This window comes from Myxocyprinus asiaticus, chromosome 1 (genome assembly GCF_019703515.2).
Source record: "Myxocyprinus asiaticus isolate MX2 ecotype Aquarium Trade chromosome 1, UBuf_Myxa_2, whole genome shotgun sequence".
In the NCBI taxonomy this organism is placed as follows: domain Eukaryota; kingdom Metazoa; phylum Chordata; class Actinopteri; order Cypriniformes; family Catostomidae; genus Myxocyprinus; species Myxocyprinus asiaticus.
Window position 1 is genome coordinate 53,061,248 of NC_059344.1, and position 24,210 is coordinate 53,085,457.

The following is a 24,210-nucleotide window of genomic DNA, read 5'->3' on the forward strand; positions in this document are numbered from 1 at the left end:
CGTTACTTTTATTATTATTCCTAGCTCCATTCTGTACACCTCTACATGAAAATAATTAATAATAATAATAATAAAAACACAGACAGGAGATAAAATATGCTGTAAAACCCATTTCTAAGCTTATTAGTTTACTGCCTGGATAACCATTCACTGACATTTCTGCAGAATATAGGCCACAACCCTCATTGGCACACTTGATTTTTTCTCTTTCAATACTATTTAGTGTTACATTTTACAATGAGGAAAATTCAGTAACACTTTTCTTGAAGACTACATTTACAAAATATAATGCATCATACAGGCATTCAAAATACCATAAATGTTTCTAATAAGTTACATGTTATTGTGACTAAATGTAACCACAGTTACAATGCATTTTAGTAATTAAAAGGAGAATTCTCACAAAAATGAAAATTCTATCATCATTTACTTACCATCATGTTCTTTCAAACCCATATGAATTTCTTTCTTTGGAACACAGAAATATACTTTAGCCTTCACATTTCCTTTTGTATCCCACAGAAGAAATAAAGTCATACAGGTTTTAAACAAGATGAGGGGTGAGTGCATGATCACAGAATTTTCCTTTTGGAGTGAACTATCCCTATTTAACCATTCATTAGACCAAATAGTATAACGCCACATTTAATGGGTTATATCACACAGTATAATGTATTATAATGCATTGTACTCTCTTAATATGTGACAATGAATAAGTAAGTATTATAACTGTGGTTCCAATTATTTATAAAAATATAATGTATATTATGATGCATTATATATAAAGGCTTCAAGTACCGAAAATTAATTTTTACTGCCTTCTTTTCACTGTTCTTTGCCATTGTCCTTTCCTCACTGTCCCTTCATCCTATAATACTCACATCTAATACTCAGCAAAATCATTTCACTCTTCCCCACCTCCCATCCCTCCCTCCTTGTCTCTGCCTTTAAATTCTGCTGCTCTTTGCTGGAGGCAACAGACCATCTGTGGTTGGCCCATGTGCATAGGGGTGTGTAAGTATTACGTAATCAGAGTGAGGATGAAAGCTTGCATCCAGTGAGTGAGGACAGAGAGAAAAAGAGAGAGTAGAAGTGAGAGAGATTAACAGGATCAGACCTTACTATCTCAAAGGCAGAGCAGCCCAGTGTGACATGAGTAGCATTTCTGACTTTGTACATTATACTACTGTATGACTGGGTGCATATGCTGATACACAAAGCTCCCATAAGTGTGCAACACTCCACCTCTGGATCAGATCATTGTACAGCAGGACAGCAGCAGAACTTTCTGGCCCAGTCATTCATTTGTTGTGCCAACATCTGCTCATTGCCACTGACTTTGGACTGAATCAGCACCCAACTGGACATGTGAGTACAGCTGAGTGTGTTGTGTTAAGTGTTCAGTGTGTTTTCTGAATAATGGGTTAGATGCTACTACAGGGAATACCCTTCTGCTGCTAACTTTGTTTTGTGTGTGTGCATTAATTAACTATGTGCATGTGGTCATGCGACTGTCAGTGTTCCAATGTGAGTAAGTGTGTGTCTCTCTCTAGACTACAGCATTTTTTAAACATTAGTGTATTAATGTGCTTGGATTTAAAGCCAGAATATGATGTTTGCTTTTTTTTCATGAGAATCTCACATTTTATGAGCATATGCATAAGTAGACTCACCCTAAATGCCATTACTGTGTATGATTGTTTCTGAAAGGCAGACAGTGGAATACCTGAACTTTACCTGAACAAGTTCTCTCTGTGTGCATTTGAATCTTAAAGGGAAAGTTCACCCAAAAATAAAAATTTGGTCATTATTTACTCACCCTCATGTTGTTTAAAACCCATATAACTTTCTTTCTCCTGTCGAACACAAAATGAGTTATTAGGCAGAGTGTTAGTCTCCATTCACTTCCATTGCATCTTTTTTTTCCATACAGTGAAAGTGATGAGTAAATGAGACAAAATTTTCATTTTTGTGTGAACTATCCCTTTAACACTGTATTATTATTTTTTTAACACTGACTCTGCAAACTTTGTTCATCTCTTTGGCACACAGGCCTGGGCAACATTAACTTGTTCAGTTGTTTTTATTTGTTACTTTGTCTGCTCAAACAGCTTTAAAGATGTATCAGCTGCATAGTCATTAATAAACAAAGACATGCATGTAAACATGACGTTTCAACAAGTTATCACGCACAGTAAATAGGTGACCATGTCAGTCCAGTTAAGTATGAATTTGTAGACTTTATTGCTGCACTATTACACGCATACTTTAATTTAGTGGTATTTTACCACTTGAACAATCAAAACAGTTTGTGTGATAGCATATCTGATTGTATATCTTTTTAACATGGGCTTGGAATTCAAACGAATTGGCAAATCAATTCTATTTTGTTATCATTAACTTACTCATTCAACTTCAGAGGTCATAAAAGTACCCTGCACAGAGTTCAGTCAGGTGTTGTTTAATATTTAAATTACTTCAAAACACCACAGGGAAACAGGACCACCAATTGCACACTGTCCAGATCATAAAAGTAGGATGGAATTGTTTGTATTTTGTCTGATACCAAGCAAAAACCACAACCAAATTTCATTTATTGTCAAAATCAGCAAATGTGCAATCACATAAAAACATTTGTGAACTCTAAAGGTTCATATGCTTGATTTAAAGTGACAGAATTCACTTGTAATTTTACTGTTGTGAATTTTAGGTCTTTTGCCAGTACAATACAATACATCTTTTACATCCACATCAATACGCTGATAACTATCAAAAACCAGCTTATTCAAAAAATCTGGCAATGCAAGACAACTGCATTTAAACGGGATTTAAAATTGCGTTTTATCTGCTTTTCTTGCGCACATTGAATAAGCCGGTAAGAACGCTGGTGTAGTGCCGAATTTTGACTCCCTAGTATCCTTATGTTTAGGGGTAGGTGTAGGGATGGGCTTTAGGTGTAGGGGCCAATGAGGTTAGGATTAGGGGTGGGTGTAGGGGTGGGCTTTAAGGATAAGGGCCAATCAGGTAGCTGGGAGACAGAATAATTTTCATGCAACACAAAATCAGGTAATAGGCAAAAAATCTACGTGTCGATCAGTTTATGCTTAAGCCGTTTATGACCATACTGCGATAAAGGAAACCCGTTTAATGCGTTTACATGACCACATTATTTGTCGGCTTATTAAGCATAATCGGTGTGAATACGTGCATGTAAACGTGCTCAGTTTCCAAGGTGCATATTAGTTTTTAGCATACAGAATGTATTAGACAAATTCAGACAAGTTGGACAAAAAAATATCCTATTAAGGGTAGATTTTTATATAAAATTACAGTATTCATAGAAATGCAATATTAACATAAATGCAATTTGTGCTCAAATGTTTGATTATATTTTCAGTTTTAGTATTAAACAATTTGACCAAATCAAATTGCACATCAAAAATTAGTTATTATTGCCACTCTTTCTCTGTCTATTCACTTTTGAGTTTGACCCTGAAACGTTAACTCAGATTGTAAATGCATGCTTGTACTGCTTGAGTAGATCTCATCTCCTTTAATGGTGTAATATTTGCTCTGCTCAGAATGCAAAGACATAGTGCACATACCTGCCCCAGCTCTAATGGACAAACAGAAGGAAGTGTTAGTCAGGTGGAAAGAGGTGAGAGGGAATAGACTGAAAGGAGGCCACAAAAAAACACCACTGATGTATGGCTCCATTTAGATTGTGTAAGGTGTTTGAACATGTTGATTTTACCCAACTTGGACTTTTAGGGCAGTGTTCAGAGTAATTTAGCAATTTTGGAAAGGACCAACAGGCTAATCACATAAGTTTCTCTTATAATATCCTTTTATGGAGCCATCGGCGGGTTCAGAGGTGTGCCACAGCCATCTAAATTATGGTCTGAAAAATACATTGTTCATTTCTGATGCAGAAAAGAAGGTGTGTTCAGCCCTGAAACAGCCAAAACAGACATTCATTTGGCTGGAATTTGTGTCACTGATGTTGTCATTCCTGAAAAAAAAAAAAATTGGTTGTTCAATGGATTTTCCCACATGATCAGAGTTCATGTTAACACAGGAGTCTTGATGAAGGGACACCTAATCACCTACAAGTCTGTAGTTCCAAGTTTTTCTCTGTTTATGAGCTTCAAATCCACTGAGTCTTTTATCTAACCACTGATGTCTACAACCTGTGATGTTTAACCTAGAGAGAGCCAGACAAGATATTGCTCTACTGTAGACTTACAAATAGCAGGCGTACATCCACTGCTGGACTGCACCTCCCTAAACTGTATGTTGCTTATCTACTGATCAACTACTCTTAGAGTTGCATTCTATGTCAATAGTCACTATTACTATTGATTGTCCATTTGTGACTGACACAGTTTGTGCTAGGGACATGAAAAAATCCTCAAGTCATGCAGCGTGCTGGGGAATTTGTGCTGTTATATTTCTATCAGCTGCGATTTCTCCGAGTTGACAAGGGAGGCAATGTCTCCTCATAAACGCCGAATACAGCGAAAAGTCACGTGAGGGGAGACATTGGATCCTGTTAGAGCTGATTTGTTTAGTACACTGTCAATCAATCAATGCAATAGCCCTTCTCTCATGCCCTCATCCTCACAGTGTCTCTGCAGATCGCTATGAATGGGACGAACTGATGGAAGTGCAGAAACTATTTGCACAGAAAACAACTAAATGACACAACTGCATTTTTGATCACATCCAAATCAAAATGAACCTAAAATTACTTGAAAACTGAAATGGCATGTGAGTGACATGCTTTTTAGTGAGCAGTTGCCCTTAAAGGTACAGATTTGTGCCATCATGAACCCTGTGTTTACCAAGAAGTAGATGATGGATGATCCAAAAATAAGATGACTATGAAAATAAGAGGTGAACAGATGAAATACATGAAATATGCTTGTTGCTGTAGTCTTGTAGGTATTGTTTTTGACTCAGTGAAAAATTAATAATTATAAAACAGTACTTACACTTGATGAGTCTTTGATTTGACTTGATTTAATAAATAGTGTTAATATCACCTTACAAAAATAAGTATTTCATGCTTATTTACAGTGTAAGTTGAAAGATATGTCATATGTCTTCCCATACATAAATCTGATATATGGCAATTAACATATATAATATTCATTTTTGGGGGCATATACACTACCGGTCAAAAGTTTTGAAACACTTGACTGAAATGTTTCACATGATCTTAAAAACCTTTTGATCTGAAGGCATATGCTTAAATGTTTGAAATTAGTTTTGTAGACAAAAATATAATTGTGCCACCATATTAATTTATTTCATTTTAAAACTAACATTTTATTAAAAAAAAAAAAAAAAAAAAAAAAAAAGTTTATGAAATTGATGACTTGGACCAAATAATAAATAAAAGCAGCCAATAAGTGCCCAACATAGATGGGAACTTCTTCAATACTGTTTAAAAGCATCCCAGGGTGATACCTCAAGAAGTTGGTTGAGAAAATGCCAAGAGTACATTTCTGCAAAATCTAGGTAAAGGGGGACTACTTTGAAGATGCTAAAATATAACAGAGTTTTGATTTATTTTGGATTTTTTTAGTCACGACATAATTCCCATAGTTCCATTAATGTTATTCCATAGTTTTGATGACTTTACTATTATTCTAAAATGTGAAAAAAATTATAATAAAGAATGAGTAAGTGTTTCAAAACTTTTGACCGGTAGTGTATGCACATAGCCTATACAAATTTGATGATGATAAACTGATTTAAGAAAAATACTGTATATGTTACATATAGAACAACAGCCATTTTTAGTATTTTGTTATTATGTTGTTGCATTTATAAGCAAAATATGTGACTTTTTATATTAGGGCTATATATATATATATATATTATCATATGCTGTGATAAATCAGATTTCAGATTTGTATGGGTTTAACCTGAAAGCTATTTAAATGTCTACTGGACCTGAAATAGGAATTTATATTGGGGAAAAAATGAATGCTGAGATGGCACTCTGCCTCATTGCAAAAGTCCACCACATGCCATTGATTTCTATGCTATCGGACTTCCGATTACCAGATGATAACACTGGCTAAAAATCTCTAGTACTTGCTTTGAAGAAGGGACCCAAGCCATTTATTGGGACCAGAAAATCATATATACCTAGGGGTATGCTTTTAACTTGGGCCAGTGAGCAACCATCAAGCAAAGCTTTAGCAACCACCCAGAACACCCTAGCAACCACATAATAACAACATGCTAAAAACCACTCAAAACAGCCTAGCAAATGGGTGGTTTACTTCAACTACCCATCGCAACCTAGCACTGTGACGGCGACTGAAGTGCATGGAAATCTAGTTGATTTTTTTTTTCGTTGCTTTCTGATTTCAAACAGACCTTGCATTTTAAAATATCAACAACATCCTGCAATTACTGTCTTTTAAAGCTGAAGCTAAACAAAGTAAAAAGATATATAATGCAATGCTTTTTGAAATGTTTCTGTGCTCTCATTGAATAGGCAGGTGGGTGAGAAAATTGGTTTCAATATTACGTCTGCCATCTGAGAGACTGTGTAGGTGAGACAAACACAGAAATAGAGATGAGAGTGTGCATATTTGGGTATAATTCATCGTTTTCTTCCCACTCACACAGACAAAAACACCCCTAAAACACTTGAGCAGACACACTGCAAAGAAACTGCTAAGTATAAGAATTAATGTCTGTTTTAGGCAAATTCAAACTTCTAAAGCCTGGTTTATACTTTGGAAGCAGCTGAATTTTTTTCTCCTAGACGAACTAAAGCATCTTAGGCGAACAAAGCCACAGTTTATACTGCACGCGGAAGAAATAGAAATAAACCTCGTGTAAATTGTCAGCTTTACGCTAAGCTAAAATGCTATTTCTAGCCATTTTACATGCATGTGTTACCAGGCAAGATCATATTTTTTTATCAAGAAAATTTACGTTGGATCATAATTGTTTTTTTCTAGTAAGACCTTTGATATTAGGGCAAAAATCTTATTATTGATAATAATTTTTGTATTGTTTTCCAGTAAAAATAAATCAATTATATTTATCTTGTTTTAGAAACAACACTGCATAAGATATTTAGATTTTTCAGAGAATCTATTTTTAACATGTGTATTTTGTCTTACTGTACTAGCAGATATTTTATAGTCAAAACAAGTGAAAAAATCTAGCAGTGTTGAAGAAGTAATCCAAAGTATTTAGAATATGTTACTGACCTTGAGTAATCTAACGGAATACGTTACAAATTACATTTTACAGCATGTATTCTGTAATCTGTAGTGGAATACATTTCAAAAGTAACCCTCCCAACCCTGTATATATATATATATATATTCATATAACACACACACAGATAGGGCCTATATATATTTATTTTAGGGCTGCACAATTAATTTGTTTAATAAAACAAAATCGGACACCATTTGATGCTGTGCGATTATTAAACCGCAAAGGGCTATGATTTAATTAAATTAGCATGATCCTGCTGCTCGCTTCAATGTGTATGCACACTGCTCTGTCCTGCAAAGCCGTAGAAAGAAATTCTGGGCCCCGTGTCTGTATATTGGTCTGGGCCCCTTTCATATTAAAAATAACAGATTATTGATGCTGACTTCCACTCCTGGAGTTACAAGTTCGAATCCAAGGTGTGTTGAGTGACTCCAGATAGATCTCCTAAGCAACCAAATTGGCCCGGTTGCTAGGGAGGGTAGAATCACATGTGGTAACCTCCTCGAGGTCACGATTAGTGATTCTCGCTCTCAATGGGGCACATGGTAAGTTGTGCATAGATTGCAGAGAGTAGCATGAGCCTCCACATGCTGGGAGTCTCTGCGGTGTTATGCACAACGAGCCACGTGATAAGATGCACGGATTGACTGTCTCAGAAGTGGAGGCAACTGAGACTTGTCTTCCGCCACCCGGATTGAGGTGAGTAACCGCGCCACCACAAGGACCTACTAAGTAGTGAGAATTGGGCATTCCAAATTGGGAGAAAAAATTAAATAAATAACAGTTTAATATGTGTCACCCCATTAGCTATGGCCCTGCTGTCCTGTACTATGTAAAAGCATGAATACAGTGTTTTCTGAGCTGTTCTGTGCTCCACAACTCCATCTCATGCTCAGAGTAAGAGATGTGCTCCCAGTTCGGTTCCGTTTACTTATGTGCACTGAGCTCAAGATTCACTTTAATCTCACTTTTGCATACTTCCAAACATGTCTGGCTGCTAAATGTTAATATACAAATACAAACAATACACCCCATGCATGGGTATTTATGTATAGCTGAGAATATCTTGCTTAATTTATATAGTTATTATGTTGGTGAAGAGGGAAAACTATGTCAAGTGATGTGTCATTGTAATACTTTAATACTAAGTAATATACCTCTCAGTGTAACGTATAAAACCAAAAACATCCACTACGTCATCAAAATTCACTAAGCATAGGATTAATTCCACTAAATCATCGCGCTACAGTCTGCAGCAAGGACCCTCTCACAGAGAGAGGGGTGACATGCTGGGAAGAAAAATTTATTTCAAGACCACAAGGTGGCAGCAGTTATTCATTTAAAATGGATTCCAAAAATGCTTTATAAACAGCATTTAGCCAAAATCTATGTAAATGGTGGAAAACAGAAGAGTTTCAGAATACAGCTCATAAAACTTAATTTGAACATTGGTTTAATGTAGATTGCAACAGATGAGGAGCCATGGTCCCAAGGATCTGTTTATATATTCTGAACTGGGCTATTTTACAGATGATTTAATTTGGACTCCTTTTTACTTCTGTTTGTTCTACTTTTATGTTCATCTTTATCTTCTCTCTTTGTCTTTTCTTTAGGATGCTCCTGCATTTGGGAGGGGCCAAGAGGATCCTGGTCATCAGGAGGGTGGGTCTGTTCTGTCGTTCTGCCCACTTGTCTCCCCAATGTCTGGAGTACCAACCAATCAAAAAGGTCATGGTGGCAAACAGAGGTAAAACTTGTAATCCTGAGATTAGTAGTTTTTCCAATCCGTGAAAAGACTGTAGATTGAGAGTCTGATCCTTGGATTAGTCTCTGAAAGTCTAAATACACATAGGCCCAGGGGTGAACCTATCATCACATTACAAATTAAATTGAATCATTCAGCATCCACTTAGTACAGCTGATGTCAACCTTTTAATATTTCCTCTCTCACCCTTCAGGTGAAATAGCCACCCGGGTGTTTCGGGCATGCACAGAGCTGGGGATCCGGACAGTGGCTGTATATTCAGAGCAAGACACAGGACAGATGCACAGGCAGAAAGCAGACGAGGCATACCTGATTGGCAAAGGCCTGTCTCCTGTTGCAGCCTACCTCCATATCCCTGACATTATCAAAGTGGCTAAGGTTAGATGTCTATATGTCTATCAGTCAGACTGACTGTCCCCTTATGTGTCACTCTCTGAATGATTATCTGTCTGCATTGTGCAATAAATGCACCTCTTTCAGTGCTTAGTATTCAAAACAGCACTTCACCGTGTGGTTCTCAAATAGATCCATTCCTGCTTTTTGGACTGGTGTCAGAGATGCCAGCCAGACAGGCAGCTCATCTCTCAAACCAGCAGCTTAGCCACAACAATACACTAATAATGCATTTACACAAAGACGTAAATACACACACACACCACATCATCACAAAATTGAACAAGCGTGCCAGCATCATCGGCTCTAACCTCAGCAGACGGCCTCAAAATAATTAGTCTTTCTCCAATGCAATTACCATGTTGCATACAGTCAGCCAACAGAGAGAGAGGGCTTTCAAATTATCTCTGATTAGGATTTTAATGAAATTAGTATTTTCCAGTATCAGACTTATTATGGACTGCAGACTGCTGTGCAGTATACATACACATCCCTGGCTAAATGTTTCATTCTTCTCTCATTTCTCTTTCTCTCTGTTTCTATCTCTCCCTCTCTGTATTTATATCTATTCCTGTGCTACTCTTTCTCCCTCTCTCAGGAAAATAATGTGGATGCAATCCACCCTGGTTATGGGTTTTTATCAGAGCGTGCAGACTTTGCCCAAGCCTGTGCCGATGCAGGGGTGAGATTCATTGGTCCTTCCCCAGAGGTTGTGCGCAAGATGGGGGACAAAGTGGAAGCCCGTGCCCTGGCCATACAAGCAGGTGCCTGTCTGCACAGCAGTAAACTGTTAAAGGGACTGTTCACCCAAAGACGAAAATTCTGTTTTTTACTCACCCTCATGTTGTTCCAAACCTGTACAACTTTCTCTCTTCCATAGAACACACCAGGAGATGTTCGGAAGAATGTTAGCCTCAGTCACCATTTACTTTCTTTGCATCTTTTTTTTTTCTCCATACAATGAAAGTGAATGGTGACTGAGGCTTTCAGTCTTTAAAGCTGAAGTATGTAACTTTTTCTGTGTTAAAATACTTTCTCCTATCCAACCTTAATATGCAAAGACACCTATATGTAAGCCATTCATAGGTTAATTTTCTCAAAAACTGTAAGCACTTTGTCTCTGTGGCACAATGAATATCCTCTGTTTGTTTTGAGCGACCCGTCTATACTAACAGTGAAATTGACTCGACCAGTGGTGTGAGTTTGGGGCGGGACTACCTCTTTGTCTGACCAGTGCAGATGGGGAGTGTTTTCAGAAAGCTGTTTTGAAAACAAAATTCCATTTGGTGGCGCTAGTGGCTCAGAAATTACATACTTCAACTTTTTTTTTTTTTTTTTTTTTCTGCCCAGTTTGGAATGCCCAATTCCCAGTGTGCTCTAAGTCCTCATGGTGGCGTAGTGACTTGCCTCAATCCGGGTGGCGGAGGATGAATCTCAGTTGCCTCCGCATCTGAGACCGTCAATCCACGCATTTTATCACGTGGCTTGTTGCGTGTGTTACCGCAGAGACATAGTGCACGTGGAGGCTTCACGCTGTACTTCGCGGCATCCACGCACAACTCACCATGTGCCCCACCGAAAGCGAACCACATTATAGCGACCACGAGGAGGTTACCCCGTGTGACTCTACCCTCCTTAGCAACCGGGCCAATTTGGTTGCTTAGGAGACCTGGCTGGAGTTACTCAGCACGCCCTGGATTCGAACTCGCTACTCCAGGGGTGGTAGTCAGCTTCTTTCTCGCTGAGCTACCCAGGCCCCATACTTCAACTTTAACATTCTGCTTAATATCTCCTTTTGTGTTATATGGAGAAAAGTCATACAGGTTTGGAACCCCATCAGGGTAAATGAATGATACATTTTCATTATTAGGTAAACTATCCCTCTTGGATTTCATGTTTTCATATGAACTTGGGTCTCCATTTCCTAACTGGAGTGACTTGCATACTGTATAAAACATTGTGCAAATCAATTAATGCATGTGTGTCTGGGTTTGTGTGAAGGTGTCCCAGTGGTTTCAGGGACAGACTCTCCCATCTCCTCTCTGCAAGAGGCTCGGGAGTTTGCTAAAATATACGACTTTCCCATCATCTTCAAAGCTGCATATGGAGGAGGAGGCCGTGGCATGAGGGTGGTCAGAGATTATGAGGTCTGTGTATTTTTTTTTTTTTTTTTATGCATGAAGGCATACAAATGAATGATGAGTGAACGGCATGATCACATGTTATAAAACATATATATAAATATCGATATAAATATCATAACAGGGCAGCCATCTATATAAAAGGGAGCCACTGCAAAAATAAACTGCAGTAAAACTTTTTAATGGAAATAGTGTAATACAGGATTTAATTAAATTAGAGGTGCACTCAGCAATTCCTGAGAAACACTGTTGATATTCAAACTCAACTGCCAAAACAAACACACCCCTCCCTTCAGTGCTCCTTTGCACTCTGCCCCCATCCCCCATCCTGTGCACGCACAAGAACCACCCCCTGTTGCTGATTGGCTGGAGTAGTGTTGTGTGGATTGGTCCGATCCACTTTGTTTTTGTCCCATTTACATAGCCAGGGCTGTGTACAAATACTAGATTGTTTTCAGCCTACCCACAGAATGGACAGCTAGCAGACTGTGAGGAGATATTTGCAGAATTTGACAAAAAGTGTATTGGATTAGAATTACTGAATGCACCTTTAACCACACAAAGATGGCACAATTTAAAAAAAAAAAAAAAAAAAAAAACACTACGTAATTAACTGCTCAGTGTTTTATAACTACAGTGGTGAGTTATTAAAATTCCCCATTTAACCATTTAGGGTTTGATGTAACATCCAAACCACTAGTAGTGATTTCCTTTGACCTTTACTCTTTTTTTTGTTGACAATATACATTTAAAATGGCTCACAAAAGTGGTTATGCACGAAGTACCTCTGTATATTTGGTACTACAGTATCTTTCAGTCCAATGGTCAATGAATTGGACACTATTCATGCATTAATGGGAATTTATGCACTGGGCCTGAATTCCTATTCAGCTCAACAGTATTTATAATACTCTTTCTATATAATAATAATGACAATAACAACAATCACATTTTCACAAAGTTATTTGAGTTTATATTATGCAGAGTATAAGTCATTTGTAAATTTCAGTGCTTAAATTGTAAATTTCAGTGCTTAAATTGTGCAATTCAAAAGCATTATTAATGAAAGAAAATTGTTCCCCCATCCATTTTGCTTTCACTGCCCATTTGGCACACAAGAGCTCCGATTGAGCGCAAGCTCTACTGCCTCAATCCACGCATCTATGCCATTTAAAATTTAACGGTCAGACTCGTCGTTAACAGAGTCGCGAATGACAATACTAAGCATGATGATTTTTTTTTTTTTAAATAATTTAAGTTACTCGTTATACATTCCTTAAACATAAAAACATGTAATTTAACAGAAGAGATTGTTTGAACTTTAAAGGAGCAATATGTAACATTGACATTGAGTCCAAATTCAAAATATTGGAGAGAGTTGTCTCCCCATTCCCCTCCTCCCCATACTCGAAGCTCACGTGGGTTGCCAGGTTGAGGACACACAACAGGAACGAACAAACTGACAATGGCAAACGACGAGCCTTACACTGTAAATTGATCAGCTAATCTATATGTTTGCCATGTTTTTATTGTTTGCAAATTATAAACCAGCTCATGTGGAATTTTTATAACTCTGTCAATGTTAGCTAGATGTATTGCTGGCTTCCATGGCTGCAGCGTTCTGTGTTTGACTTTTCAAATCTGGCAACCCGGGGTGTCGAAATACTATTGGGAAATGGGCAGTGGGCGGGATCACACAGGCCAAAACACAAACAGAAATTCCGGCCCGGAACTGACATTTCAAAGTAGAATATACTGGCAGCATTGTTTTCGGAGAAGCCAGTATTTCAACTTAGCATGTTTCCTAAATCTCTGATAAAAAAAGTAAATATATTACATATTGCACCTTTAACAACAGTGTCCGAATAATACCCTCAATTCCTGAGGAGACTCAAAGAGGCTGAATGAGTTCTCCCATCCTCAGCAACTTAATGTGAAGCGTATCCTGACCAACAGAAACATTATTGTTTTACTGCTGCATGACCACTGAGAAGGTCACAATTAAGGTAGTGAACACAACAACTGTGAAAAAGCTTTTGTTTCGGACGTCACATATTACCACACTGCATATTACATCTACAGAAAAGTATAAAGAAAGTAAGCAGAACTGTTAAATGTGAAGTGTGCATTTTCTCAATGTTAAAATATTTTAATGCACTGCTTTTTAAACTGTTTTGTAATCCTATATATGCTACAGACTACTATTCTCTTATTTATGTAGTATCTACAGTATATCTTGTTATCCGGAACATAGCCAGTGTTCAGTTTGTTTGTGCAAAGGAGTTTTATATGATCATCTTGGCTAACTTCGGAATGGACCCTTTTCACAGATGACGTGTTCCGCATTATTTAGCAGTGTAAATCTTGCAAACTTTTTATATTTGCATTTTAAAAAATTATTTAATGTAAATTTATAACATTACACTTTGTATTATATTACCCTAAAATTAGTTTTAAAAAACAACTTACCACAGGTTAGATGAGGTTTCTAATTTATCTGCTGAGGGAGTGACAAATCATTTTCCGTCTTCTGACGGTTGTAATCCATTTTCTCTTCTTTTCTTCATTTGAAATGTTGTGGAAACGTAATAGTGGCGTTTTTCTTATGATGTTGGAGCAAATGGGTAAGCAAACATAATTCTGAACTCTTTTTGCGTGCCATTGTTTAAAATCATGAAGCCTCGGCCCAAACTCACGTAATTTGAAATAGAAATTGGGTGCGTTCCATTCCGAAGAGCTTATCCCTGTGTCCTAATAATCCCTTCAAAGTGTTTACCATCCAGAGTGAGAGCTTCAGAGGGTTGAAGGGTCTAGGGCTCAAAAGTATCGGTAATTTGGAACGCACTTCTGCGTTATTTATCCAAGCCAAAGGAACTGCTCCCGTGGCATATAGGCTGATGCTAATAACCATCACCTGCATTAATGAGAAATATTTACACATGATTTTGCCTCACTAATTGCTTTCACAATGCAAACAGAAAATAAATTATTTAAATGTTTATGACTTTATGAAGAAATTTAAGATATTTAAAAAGTTATTTTATTTAGTTTAATAAAAATGAACCAATAAAGTAATGTACAGTGCATTTATTAAATAAATAAAATGCCACTGTTCATAATTATTTTATTTAAACTCCTTTAGAATGACAGATCCAGAAAATTTACGGTAAAATAACGCAAGCATTAGCCAGTTTAAAACCAAAAGCCAGTGATTTAAAATGATTTTAAAAAGTTCATTATAATAATTAAAATTTGTATAGACTATAGATTTTTGTTTATAGAACCAGATTGCAGTTGCAGCTGGTTTAATTTACCCTAAAATAAATTACATTTGGCAATCCTCCAGATTTGTGACATATGTTCCTGTCTGTTTGGCAGTGAAGTTTCCATCAGTTGAACCCTATGGAAACGCTTATTTAGAAGGGCTCCTCGATGAGCCCTTCGGTTTGGAACGACTCTTCAACATGGCGGCCACATTAGTTCCCCTTTCGAAGTGTCCTTCGGAGACGGATTTATCCTGTCTGGAACACCGGGACTGACTTGTCGGACTGCTCAAATAAAATGTGGGTTATTTGAAGTTAATTCAATTGAATAATTAATTAACCCTTTAAGCTCGGACGGCAGCTGGTTCAGTTTATGGTGCCCCTGTAAGGAGTAGGTGCACCACGCAGACTGCGTAATATACATATAGGGAGCGATTTTTGAGTTATTTATAATAAAATGTGTACATCCTTTCTTATATGCTGAGAACTTTTCTGACCCATGACTTATATGAAATATTTTCTTTGATTATCTTCTTTATCTTATTTATGTATAAATCTGTGTTGGTTCATATGTACTTTTTTTATTATTATTATTTGTATTTTTTTTTATTCACCTGTACTTCTTGTCTTTATGACTCAGTGATTGTATTCATACATTGTTGGATCTGTGTAAAGTTGTACAGTTTATTGAATATTTATATTAAACCTTCTGTTTTTCAATAAAAAAAATCATCCTGGTTACTTTCGTAACCTCCATTCCCTGATGGAGGGAACGAGACGTTGTGTCGATGTAGTGACACTAGGGGTCTCTCTTGGGAGCCCCAAACACCTATGATTTTTAAAAAAGGCCAATTGGAAATTTGAAAAGTGGAATTTCCATGCCACTCCCCCAGACATACGGGTATAAAAGGAGCTGGCTCGCAACCACTCATTCAGGTTTTGTGCTGAGGAGCTGAGACAAGGTCCCGGTCATTTCAGCGGGTAGTTCAGTATTGTGGCAAGAGGGACACAATGTCTCGTTCCCTCCATCAGAGAATGGAGGTTACGAAAGTAACCAGGACGTTCCCTATCTGTCACTCACTCGACGTTGTATCGATGTAGTGGCACTAGGGGTCCTTATACGAAACGCCACAATAAGCTGAACTGTGTTACGTGGACTGGCGGTGCGAGATGGGCAGACCGCTTTGTGCCTCGTAGCCAGTGCACCAGGCCATCACGTAACCTCCCCCAACACTTTTATGAGCGTCGAACGGTCCTTTGGGAACAAGTTGACTTGCCCAACAAATAGGGACAGGCTAGCCCAGCCGTGGCCTCTTTTCCTCTTTTTTCTCCCCAAAAAGAGTGGAATTTTGTTTACCGGCTGGGGGCCATAAGTGTCTACGTCGGGGGGGTGTCACTCCCAAGGGGAAGACACAGCGGAGACCACACCCTGCATTTCGAGTGGAAATACGTCACATGGTCTTACCGAGTCTTGTCGGAAGTATGTCATGTGGAGAAGTCCCATGGTAGGTCCTACCCGAGAGGGGAGGAACTCTACAAACACAGTGACCAAGGAAGATGCAGTTTACCAATAGGGAAATGATTTAGCAGCACATATATCACATGGGGTCACCTATGGGGAACCAGCGCATGTGGAGCACCTACCCCTGTACAGGGCTTAGTTAGCACATGTACTGGGCCAGCAGCGAGTTTCTCCGCAAACTCGCCTGCCACAGGGCTAAGGAGGAAAGTCATCCAGGGATCGCAACTAGTGAACACGACTGGGAGTCAAAAGAGCACGTCTTCACCTCAGGGGAGGGGAAAGGCGCTATGCGCAAGCGGTACACCTGGCCAGCTGTCCCGGAACTCACCTGCTTATACCTGACAATACACAGGACTGTAGAACCTTGCAAAGGTGTTGGGTGTTGCCCAGCCCACTGCTCTGCAGATGTCTGCCAAAAAGGCTCCACACTCCTAGTAGAGTGGGCTTGTAGCCCCACGGGGGGCAGCACGTCCTGAGCGTCCTGAACATCTACTGCATCATGATGTGCCGAAATGGCGGCTACATACACCTTCAAGGTGGAGGCGGACAGCTGCCCCTCCAGCCTCTCCTGCAGGAAGGAAAGCACCGATCTGACTGCACATCTCCGGGGGTCTTCGCGTCGAGAATTTGCGGGGGGGGGGGGCTGTCGCAAGGAGTGTGAGGTTCGAGAACCACATCTGGGTGGGCCAGTAGGGTGCTACTAGGACGACCTGCTCCTCGTCCTCCCTGACCTTGCACAGGGTCTGTGCAAGTAGGCTCATTGGGGGAAACGCATATTTGCATAGTCCCGGGGCCTAGGGGGACAGCTGTGTGCCAGCGCGTCTATACCAAGGGGTGCCTCGGTCAGGGTGTACCAAAGTGGGCAGTGGGAGGATTCCCAGGAACCAAACAGGTTTACCTGTGCTCAACTGAATCGACTACAAATCAGCTGGACCACCTGGGGGTGGAGTCTCCACTCTCCCCTAAGCGTAACTTGTCGTGACAGTGCATCCGCTGCGGTGTTGAGGTTGCCTGGGATGTGAGTGGCTCACAGTGACTTGAGGCGCTGCTAAATCCAGAGGAGGAGACGGCGGGTGAGTTGTGACATGCAACGGGAGCGTAGGCCGCCTTGGCAGTTGATGTATGCTAGCGTCGCCGTGTTGTCCGTCTGGACCAACACATGCTTGCCCTGGATCAATGGCCGGAGCCTCCACAGGGCGAGCAGTACTGCCAACAACTCGAGGCAGTTGATGTGCCAACGCAGCCGCGGGCCAGTCCAAGAGCCGGCGGCTGCATGCCCGGTTCATACGGCATCCCAGCCCGTCTTGGAGGCATCTGTCATAACCACAACGCACCCATAGACCTGCTTTAGCGGAACCCCTGCCCGTAGAAATGCTAGGTCGGTCCAAGGACTGAAAAGGCGGTAACAGATCGGCGTGACGACCACGCGATGTGTCCCTTGGCACCATGCCCATCTCAGGACTCGAGTCTGAAGCCAGTGCTGAAGTGGTCTCATATGCATCATCCCGAGCGGTGTGGCCAACGCTGAGGATGCCATATGCCCCAGGATCCTCTGAAAAAGTTTCAGTGGAACCGCTGTCCTCCATCTGAATGCCTTCAGACAGTTCAGCATTGACTGTGCGCACTCGGTCGTGAGGCGCGCCGACATCGAGACTGAGTCCAACTCCATGCCGAGAAAAGAGATGCTCTGAACCGGGGAGAGCTTGATCTTTTCCCAGTTGACCCGAAGCCCCAGTCGGCTGAGGTGCGTGAGCACCAGGTCCCTGTGCGCACACAACACAACCTGAGAGTGAGCTAGGATTAGCCAGTCGTCGAGATAGTTGAGGATGCGGACGCCCACTTCCCTTAGCGGGGCAAGGGCTGCCTCTGTGACCTTCGTGAAGATGCGAGGGGACAAGGACAGGCCGAAGGGGCGGACCTTGTACTGGTATGCCTGGCCCTTGAAAGCAAACCGCATGAAGGGTCTGTGTCGAGGTAAAACCGAGACGTGGAAGTACGCATCCTTCAGGTCTACCACCGTGAATCAATCTTGATGCCGGATGCTCGCTAGAATGCATTTTTGCATCAGCATCTTAAACGGTAGTCTGTGCAAAGCCCGGTTCAGTACTCGCAGATCCAAGATTGGCCGCAACCCTCCGCCTTCCTTCGGTACGATGAATTAGGGGCTGTAAAACCCCTTCTTCATCTCGGACGGAGGGACAGGCTCTATCGCACCCTTCCGTAGAAGGGTAGCAATCTCCGCACGCATGGTAGCAGCGTTCTCGCCCTTCACCAAGGTGAAGCGGATGCCGCTGAACCTGGGCGGGCACCTGGCAAACTGAATCGTGTAGCCGAGTCGGACAGTTCGGGTCAGCCATCGCGATGGGTTGGGAAGCGCAAGCCACGCGTCCAAGCTCCGGGTGAGGGGGACCAAGGGGACAATCTCGTCGGACATACTGGCAGGTGGGGCCTTGCGGCGGGGCGGAGCCTGAGGCATCAAAGCACTTACCTGGCTCCTGATACCCACCATAGGATCGGCCGGGGAGGGGAGGAGAAATTTTGTCCCTGCAGTCCGTCGGAACCAACCTGGGGTGGGCGTGTTTGTGCCACAACTGCGTGCGGGGGGGGTACCATACCTGCCATAAAGGAACGGTGGCTGGTGGTTGTGATAACGATGGCCGTGAGCATCGGATATGTGACCCAGGGAATGAGGAAACCGCTCCTTTTCTGAACGTGTAGGCCCTTCGGGCATGCGGTGAATCAATGAAAAAGCAAAGGATTCTCCTCCCGGCCCTCCACTGGGGGATGGAGTGGTCTGCTTACCATCTCTAGGCCTGCAGCATGTCTCCACGTGCCTGGGTTGCCTATCTCAGGGGCGCTTCGAGGCCTTCCTCGGGTTCTTGGTGACCGGCCATGAGACGAGTGCCGTCTGTTTCCTGCGGGTGGCTCCACGCCGGTGCCGGGCCACGGGGCAGGCTGCGGCAGAGTCGGTGTTGTTGCGGCAGGAAGACGCCCTTGGCGACGAGCAGATGAGATACAAGGTTGTGCAGGATGTGCTGAATAGCCTCCGTCTGCTGTTTCACCACTGAGAACTGCTGGGCGAAGTCCTCGACGTTGTTGCCAAACAGGCTGACCTGGGAGACGGGGGCATCAAGGAACCGTACCTTGTCAGCTTCCCACACCTCAACTAAATTGAGCCATAGTTGGCACTCCTGGACCACCAGGGTGGACATCGCCTGCCCAAGAGTCCGCACCGTGACCTTCATCGCCCAGAGAGCGAGGTCGGTCACCGAGCGCAGTTCCTGCATCAATCCCGGGTCAGAAATACCCTCGTGCAGTTCTCTTAGCGCCTTGGCTTGGTGCACTTGCATGGAGAGCCATGGCATGAAGGGTGGAGGCGGCCTGTCCAGCTTCACCGCAGGCCTTAGTCACCAGAGACGACGTAACCCTACAGGCACTGGATGGGGGTCTCAGGCGGCCCCGCCAGGTGGCGGCGTTTTGTGGGCACATGTGCACCGCAACCGCCTTATCCACCTGGGGAATCGCTGAGTACCCCCTGGCAGCCCCACCATCGAGGGTAGTGAGAGCGGAGGAGTTCAGAGACCGGGTCTGGGCAGTGAAAGGTGCCCGCCATGACCTTGTGGGCTCCTCATGCACCTCCGGGAAGAAAGGGACTGTGAGCGGTGCTCCGGGCCCAGGAACCAATCGTCAGGCTGCAAGGGTTCAGGGGGGTGGAGGGTTCCACTCCAGCTGCGAGTCAGGCTGCGACTGGGCGACCACACCCGAAGGTGGGAGCCCAGTCGAGTCTTCAGCGTCAGACTGGACAGCCCGCTCTCCAATGCTGCAATCGCGAGCTCATCCACTTTGCGAGCACCGAAACGAGATCGCAAACCCGCCCTGAGACTAGCCGGTGGTCTCATCCCAGCGGGGCAAGGGAATGGGAGGTCCATGGGGAGTTACCTGGCGGAGTGGCTCCCATTGGGGTCCACTGGGCCCCAGTGCTAACCGACACAGCCTCAAACCCGTAGGTAGAAGGACCGAGGCGGGGAGCCGCTGGGGTGGTCTTTCCCTCTAACGAAGGAAAAACCGCGACCGCGACCTTGCCATGGTCACGCTCTCGCAGTCAGAACATGACATGTCCACGAACGCTGTCTCCACGTGGGCAGCGCCCAAGCACGTAAGACCGCGATCGTGGCCATCGGATGCAGAGAGGTAACTACCGCAACCAGGAAATACACACAAACGGAGAGTCATCTTTAAAAAGACGCTGTCCATTAATGCCACTCTTTTAGAAGGGAAAATATACTCTTTCAGTAGGAAGAATGTACTCTATTAGCTGCTGAAGCTCCCAGGGGCGTTCTCTGCACTTCACCAGTGCAAGAGGGGGAGAAGCTGCTGTAATGCACCGTAACTTCAACAGCTTTTCGAGGTGAATGGATTGAGTAATTCAGCTCGCTGAACACAACCGCTCGGCTCCGAAGAGAAAATCTGAATGAGTGGTTGCGAGCCAGCTCCTTTCCACTCTCCAGCATGCAAATTCCACTCGCCAATTTCCACTGGCCTTTTTTCAAAATCAGAGGTGTTTGGGGCTCCCAAGAGTGACCCCTAGTGTCACTACATCGACACAATATCAAGTGAGTGAAAGATAGGGAACCCCACAGTTTTAACACAATATGTGGACTTTTCAGACAGCCCCTTATCACATCCTCCACAGTATTAGCATGTTTTAGCACAATATGTGGACTTTTCAGACAACCCCTTACCCACCGTATAAAAAAAAATTCCAACTTATATCAGTGTTAAATTAATGATCTGGAAGAATTTCGCAATGACGCCATCTGACCAGCTTATGGGACAAATCGCGTCCCGTATTGATTTGATATGGGACACATCATTTCATATTTAAATAAGGGATGATCCCGTATGAGCGAAGTGTGGATGCAGAAAATCGTGAGTTTAAAGGGAGAAATTGTAAATCGGGAGTAGCCTACAGTGGGAGGAGGGGTTGAAAATCGGGAGAACCCAGTAAAATCGGGAGTGTTGGCAGGTATGGAAGTTCTAATTATAATGCATGTAGGCATCATGACCAAAACTGAACAAGTGCTTTGAAATTTGCAGACAAATCAGAAGTGTTACATTTTGATAATTTATTAATAATTTTGCACTGTACATATTATTGTAATCAGTAAAAACATCAAACTCATCAAATAGTGTAATGTTGTTGGAAAGCTCTCAAAGAGTAGAATACCTTTGCCTATTTTGTTTTACTCACAGACAAAAATTTAGGAAGTAATATCTACTGCTGCGTTCCATTCAACTCGGAAAGTCTGATTTTCCAACTACCTACTAGGAAAAGTGCAATGGAATGCCACTTAAAGTCAGAATTCCAACTAGGAAACTTGTGCGGAAATTTTCAACACCGATTTCGCCAAGATGCAGGTGCATCATGTCACACAAACATGTCGGCACTCAGGGAGATGTACAAAGTAAGTGATAAACATGCTGCACTTTTATTAAGTAATTTCGACAAATTAGTCAAAGTTCCTACATTACATGATATTAAAGCTTGTTTAACAAACGCCTGCAGAAACAGGTGTTTGAAACATGGTACATTATGCTCTCTCTAGATAATCGTACACCTGTAGCACAAATGCTAATGTTGTAGCATTGCTTATCAGTTGGGTTGCTAGGAGACGTTCCTCAAGGCTCGGGATACTGCTTTTAAATCTGGGGACACAGAGGCCTTCAAAAATGCACAGGGTAAACTGAGGAAGGGCATCAGGGATACAGAGCGCAAGTATAAACAGCACATTGAGGAGCATTTTAACAACAATGTCTTCCACAGCATGAGGAAAGGGATTAAGGCAATTACTGACTACAAGTGTGACAACAGACTTATGTCCAACATTGACACTGCTTTCCCTGATGTCCTCAACCAGTTCTTTGGACGTTTTGATGGTGAAAACAATAGCCCTACCACCTTTACTGCACCACCACAGAATGAGCAAGCACTCATTCTACACCACCATCAAGTAAGGTCCACCCTGTGCAAAATTGACATCAAGAAAGCAGCTGGACCGGATGGAGTGCAGGGAAGGGTTTTGAAGGAGTGTGCAGAACAGCTGACGGATGTGTTTACCAACATATTCAATAACTCACTTCGACAGGCTACCATCACTACCTTTTTTAATTATCTACCATCATCCCAGTGCTAAAGAAATCAACAACAAAATGTCTGAATGACAACAGGCCAATTGCTTTAACCCCCATTATCATGAAGTGCTTTGAAAGACTGATATTGGCACACATTAAGGCAGTCACCCCCCCCCCCCGACCTTGACCATCTTCGGTTCGCATACTAAGCCAATAGATCAATGGAGGATGCAGTTTCAATTGCACTGCATAAAGCCCTGACACATCTGGAGCACCAGAAAACATATTTAAAGATGCTTTTTTATTGATTTTAGCTCTGCCTTCAATACTATAATACCATATAAATTGGTTACAAAAATCAGCAACCTCAGCCTCAGCCCCTCTGGATTTTGGACTTTTTAACAAACAGACCACAGAATGTCAGGATTGGAGACTACACTTCCTCTACCATAATCCTAAACACAGGAGCCCTGCATGGCTGTGTCCTCAGTCCAGCTCTCTACACCCTGTTCACACATGACTGTACCCCCACCCACTCCTCCAACACCATAATTAAATCTGCAGATGACACCACCCTGGTGGGACTGATATTACCCAATGATGAGACAGCGTACAGGGAGGAGGTGTGCCATCTTGCCCGATGGTGTCGGGTCAACAACTTGACCCTCAACACCACAAAACAAAAGAGATCATTGTGGACTTCAGAAGGTTCAAGATAACAGAACAAGCTGCCCTCTACATACATGGTGTGGAAGTGGAAAGAGTAGAGCACTCATATGTCACTTTTTCGCTTATAACTTTAGGGAAAATAAACAGAACATAAAATATCACATATCACTACATATTGCCTTTCAAATGTGCCCACACACAAGGTAATCTGATGCATAGATCATTAGATAATTGAAATGAAGCACAATGTGCATAGTGCACACAGCATCTGGCTAAAAACTTGTTAACTTTCCTGGATGAGATGATGTCATTGGAAATGCCAAAGCATCATGAGAGCTAAATCAATCGGATTGGGTTCAGATTGCTCCAACCAATTGTGATAAACTTCCATATTTGGGCAGAGTCATGTGATCAATCACTACAATTACATATGGCCACCACGAGATGGTGCCAAGTACCTGACACAGACTCAATGATGACTCAAATGGTACAGAATGAAACTCATTCTATGAAATTATATCTCATTACTAAAACATGTCTGCATGCTATGCAAACCTTTAGTCATTGTTGTGTTTGCATGTGTAATTAGATCGTATGTTGCTTGTGATATTTTGATTCATTATTATTATTATTGTTATTATAACAGTGAATTTTACTATACAGTTGTAATATATTTTTATTTAACTTCTTCAATTTCAGGCATCAAGCTTTTATTTTGAATTGTGCTTTTATTATGCCGTGTGTTTTTTGCCGTAAGTTCACTTTTCCGGATAAACAGTTCCGACATGGCCCAGTGTGATCATTGAAAGTTTTTAAGTCATGTCTGAAAGCTCATCTGTTTACACTGCCCTTTGTGTCTGACAAATGAAATGTAGGACATGGTTTTGAAGTGTCTGTATTTTAGATTACTGATGTTTGTGTATGTGGTAATTTTGAAATGCTATGTTTAAAATTGTATTACTGTGAAGCACTTTGGTCAACTCTATTGTTTTGAATGCTATATAAATGAAGTTGAGCTGAGATTAAAGTGCAAATGCTGTGATTTATATATATATATATATATATATATTT

The 24,210-nt window shown here is 41.8% G+C and overlaps 1 protein-coding gene across 1 annotated transcript in view; it reads left to right on the forward strand.

The window, feature by feature from the left end:
* Positions 1-1,112: 1,112 nt before the first annotated feature.
* The window catches only part of LOC127441263 (pyruvate carboxylase, mitochondrial-like), a 235,469-nt gene continuing 212,371 nt past the window's right edge, over positions 1,113-24,210 (forward strand). Inside the window, exons 1-5 of the mRNA XM_051698466.1 lie at positions 1,113-1,368; positions 8,868-9,001; positions 9,213-9,397; positions 10,011-10,176; positions 11,414-11,559. Of these exons, the coding sequence (XP_051554426.1) occupies positions 1,367-1,368; positions 8,868-9,001; positions 9,213-9,397; positions 10,011-10,176; positions 11,414-11,559 (633 nt within the window). The 5' untranslated portion in view covers positions 1,113-1,366. The remainder of the gene's footprint in view (positions 1,369-8,867; positions 9,002-9,212; positions 9,398-10,010; positions 10,177-11,413; positions 11,560-24,210) is intronic.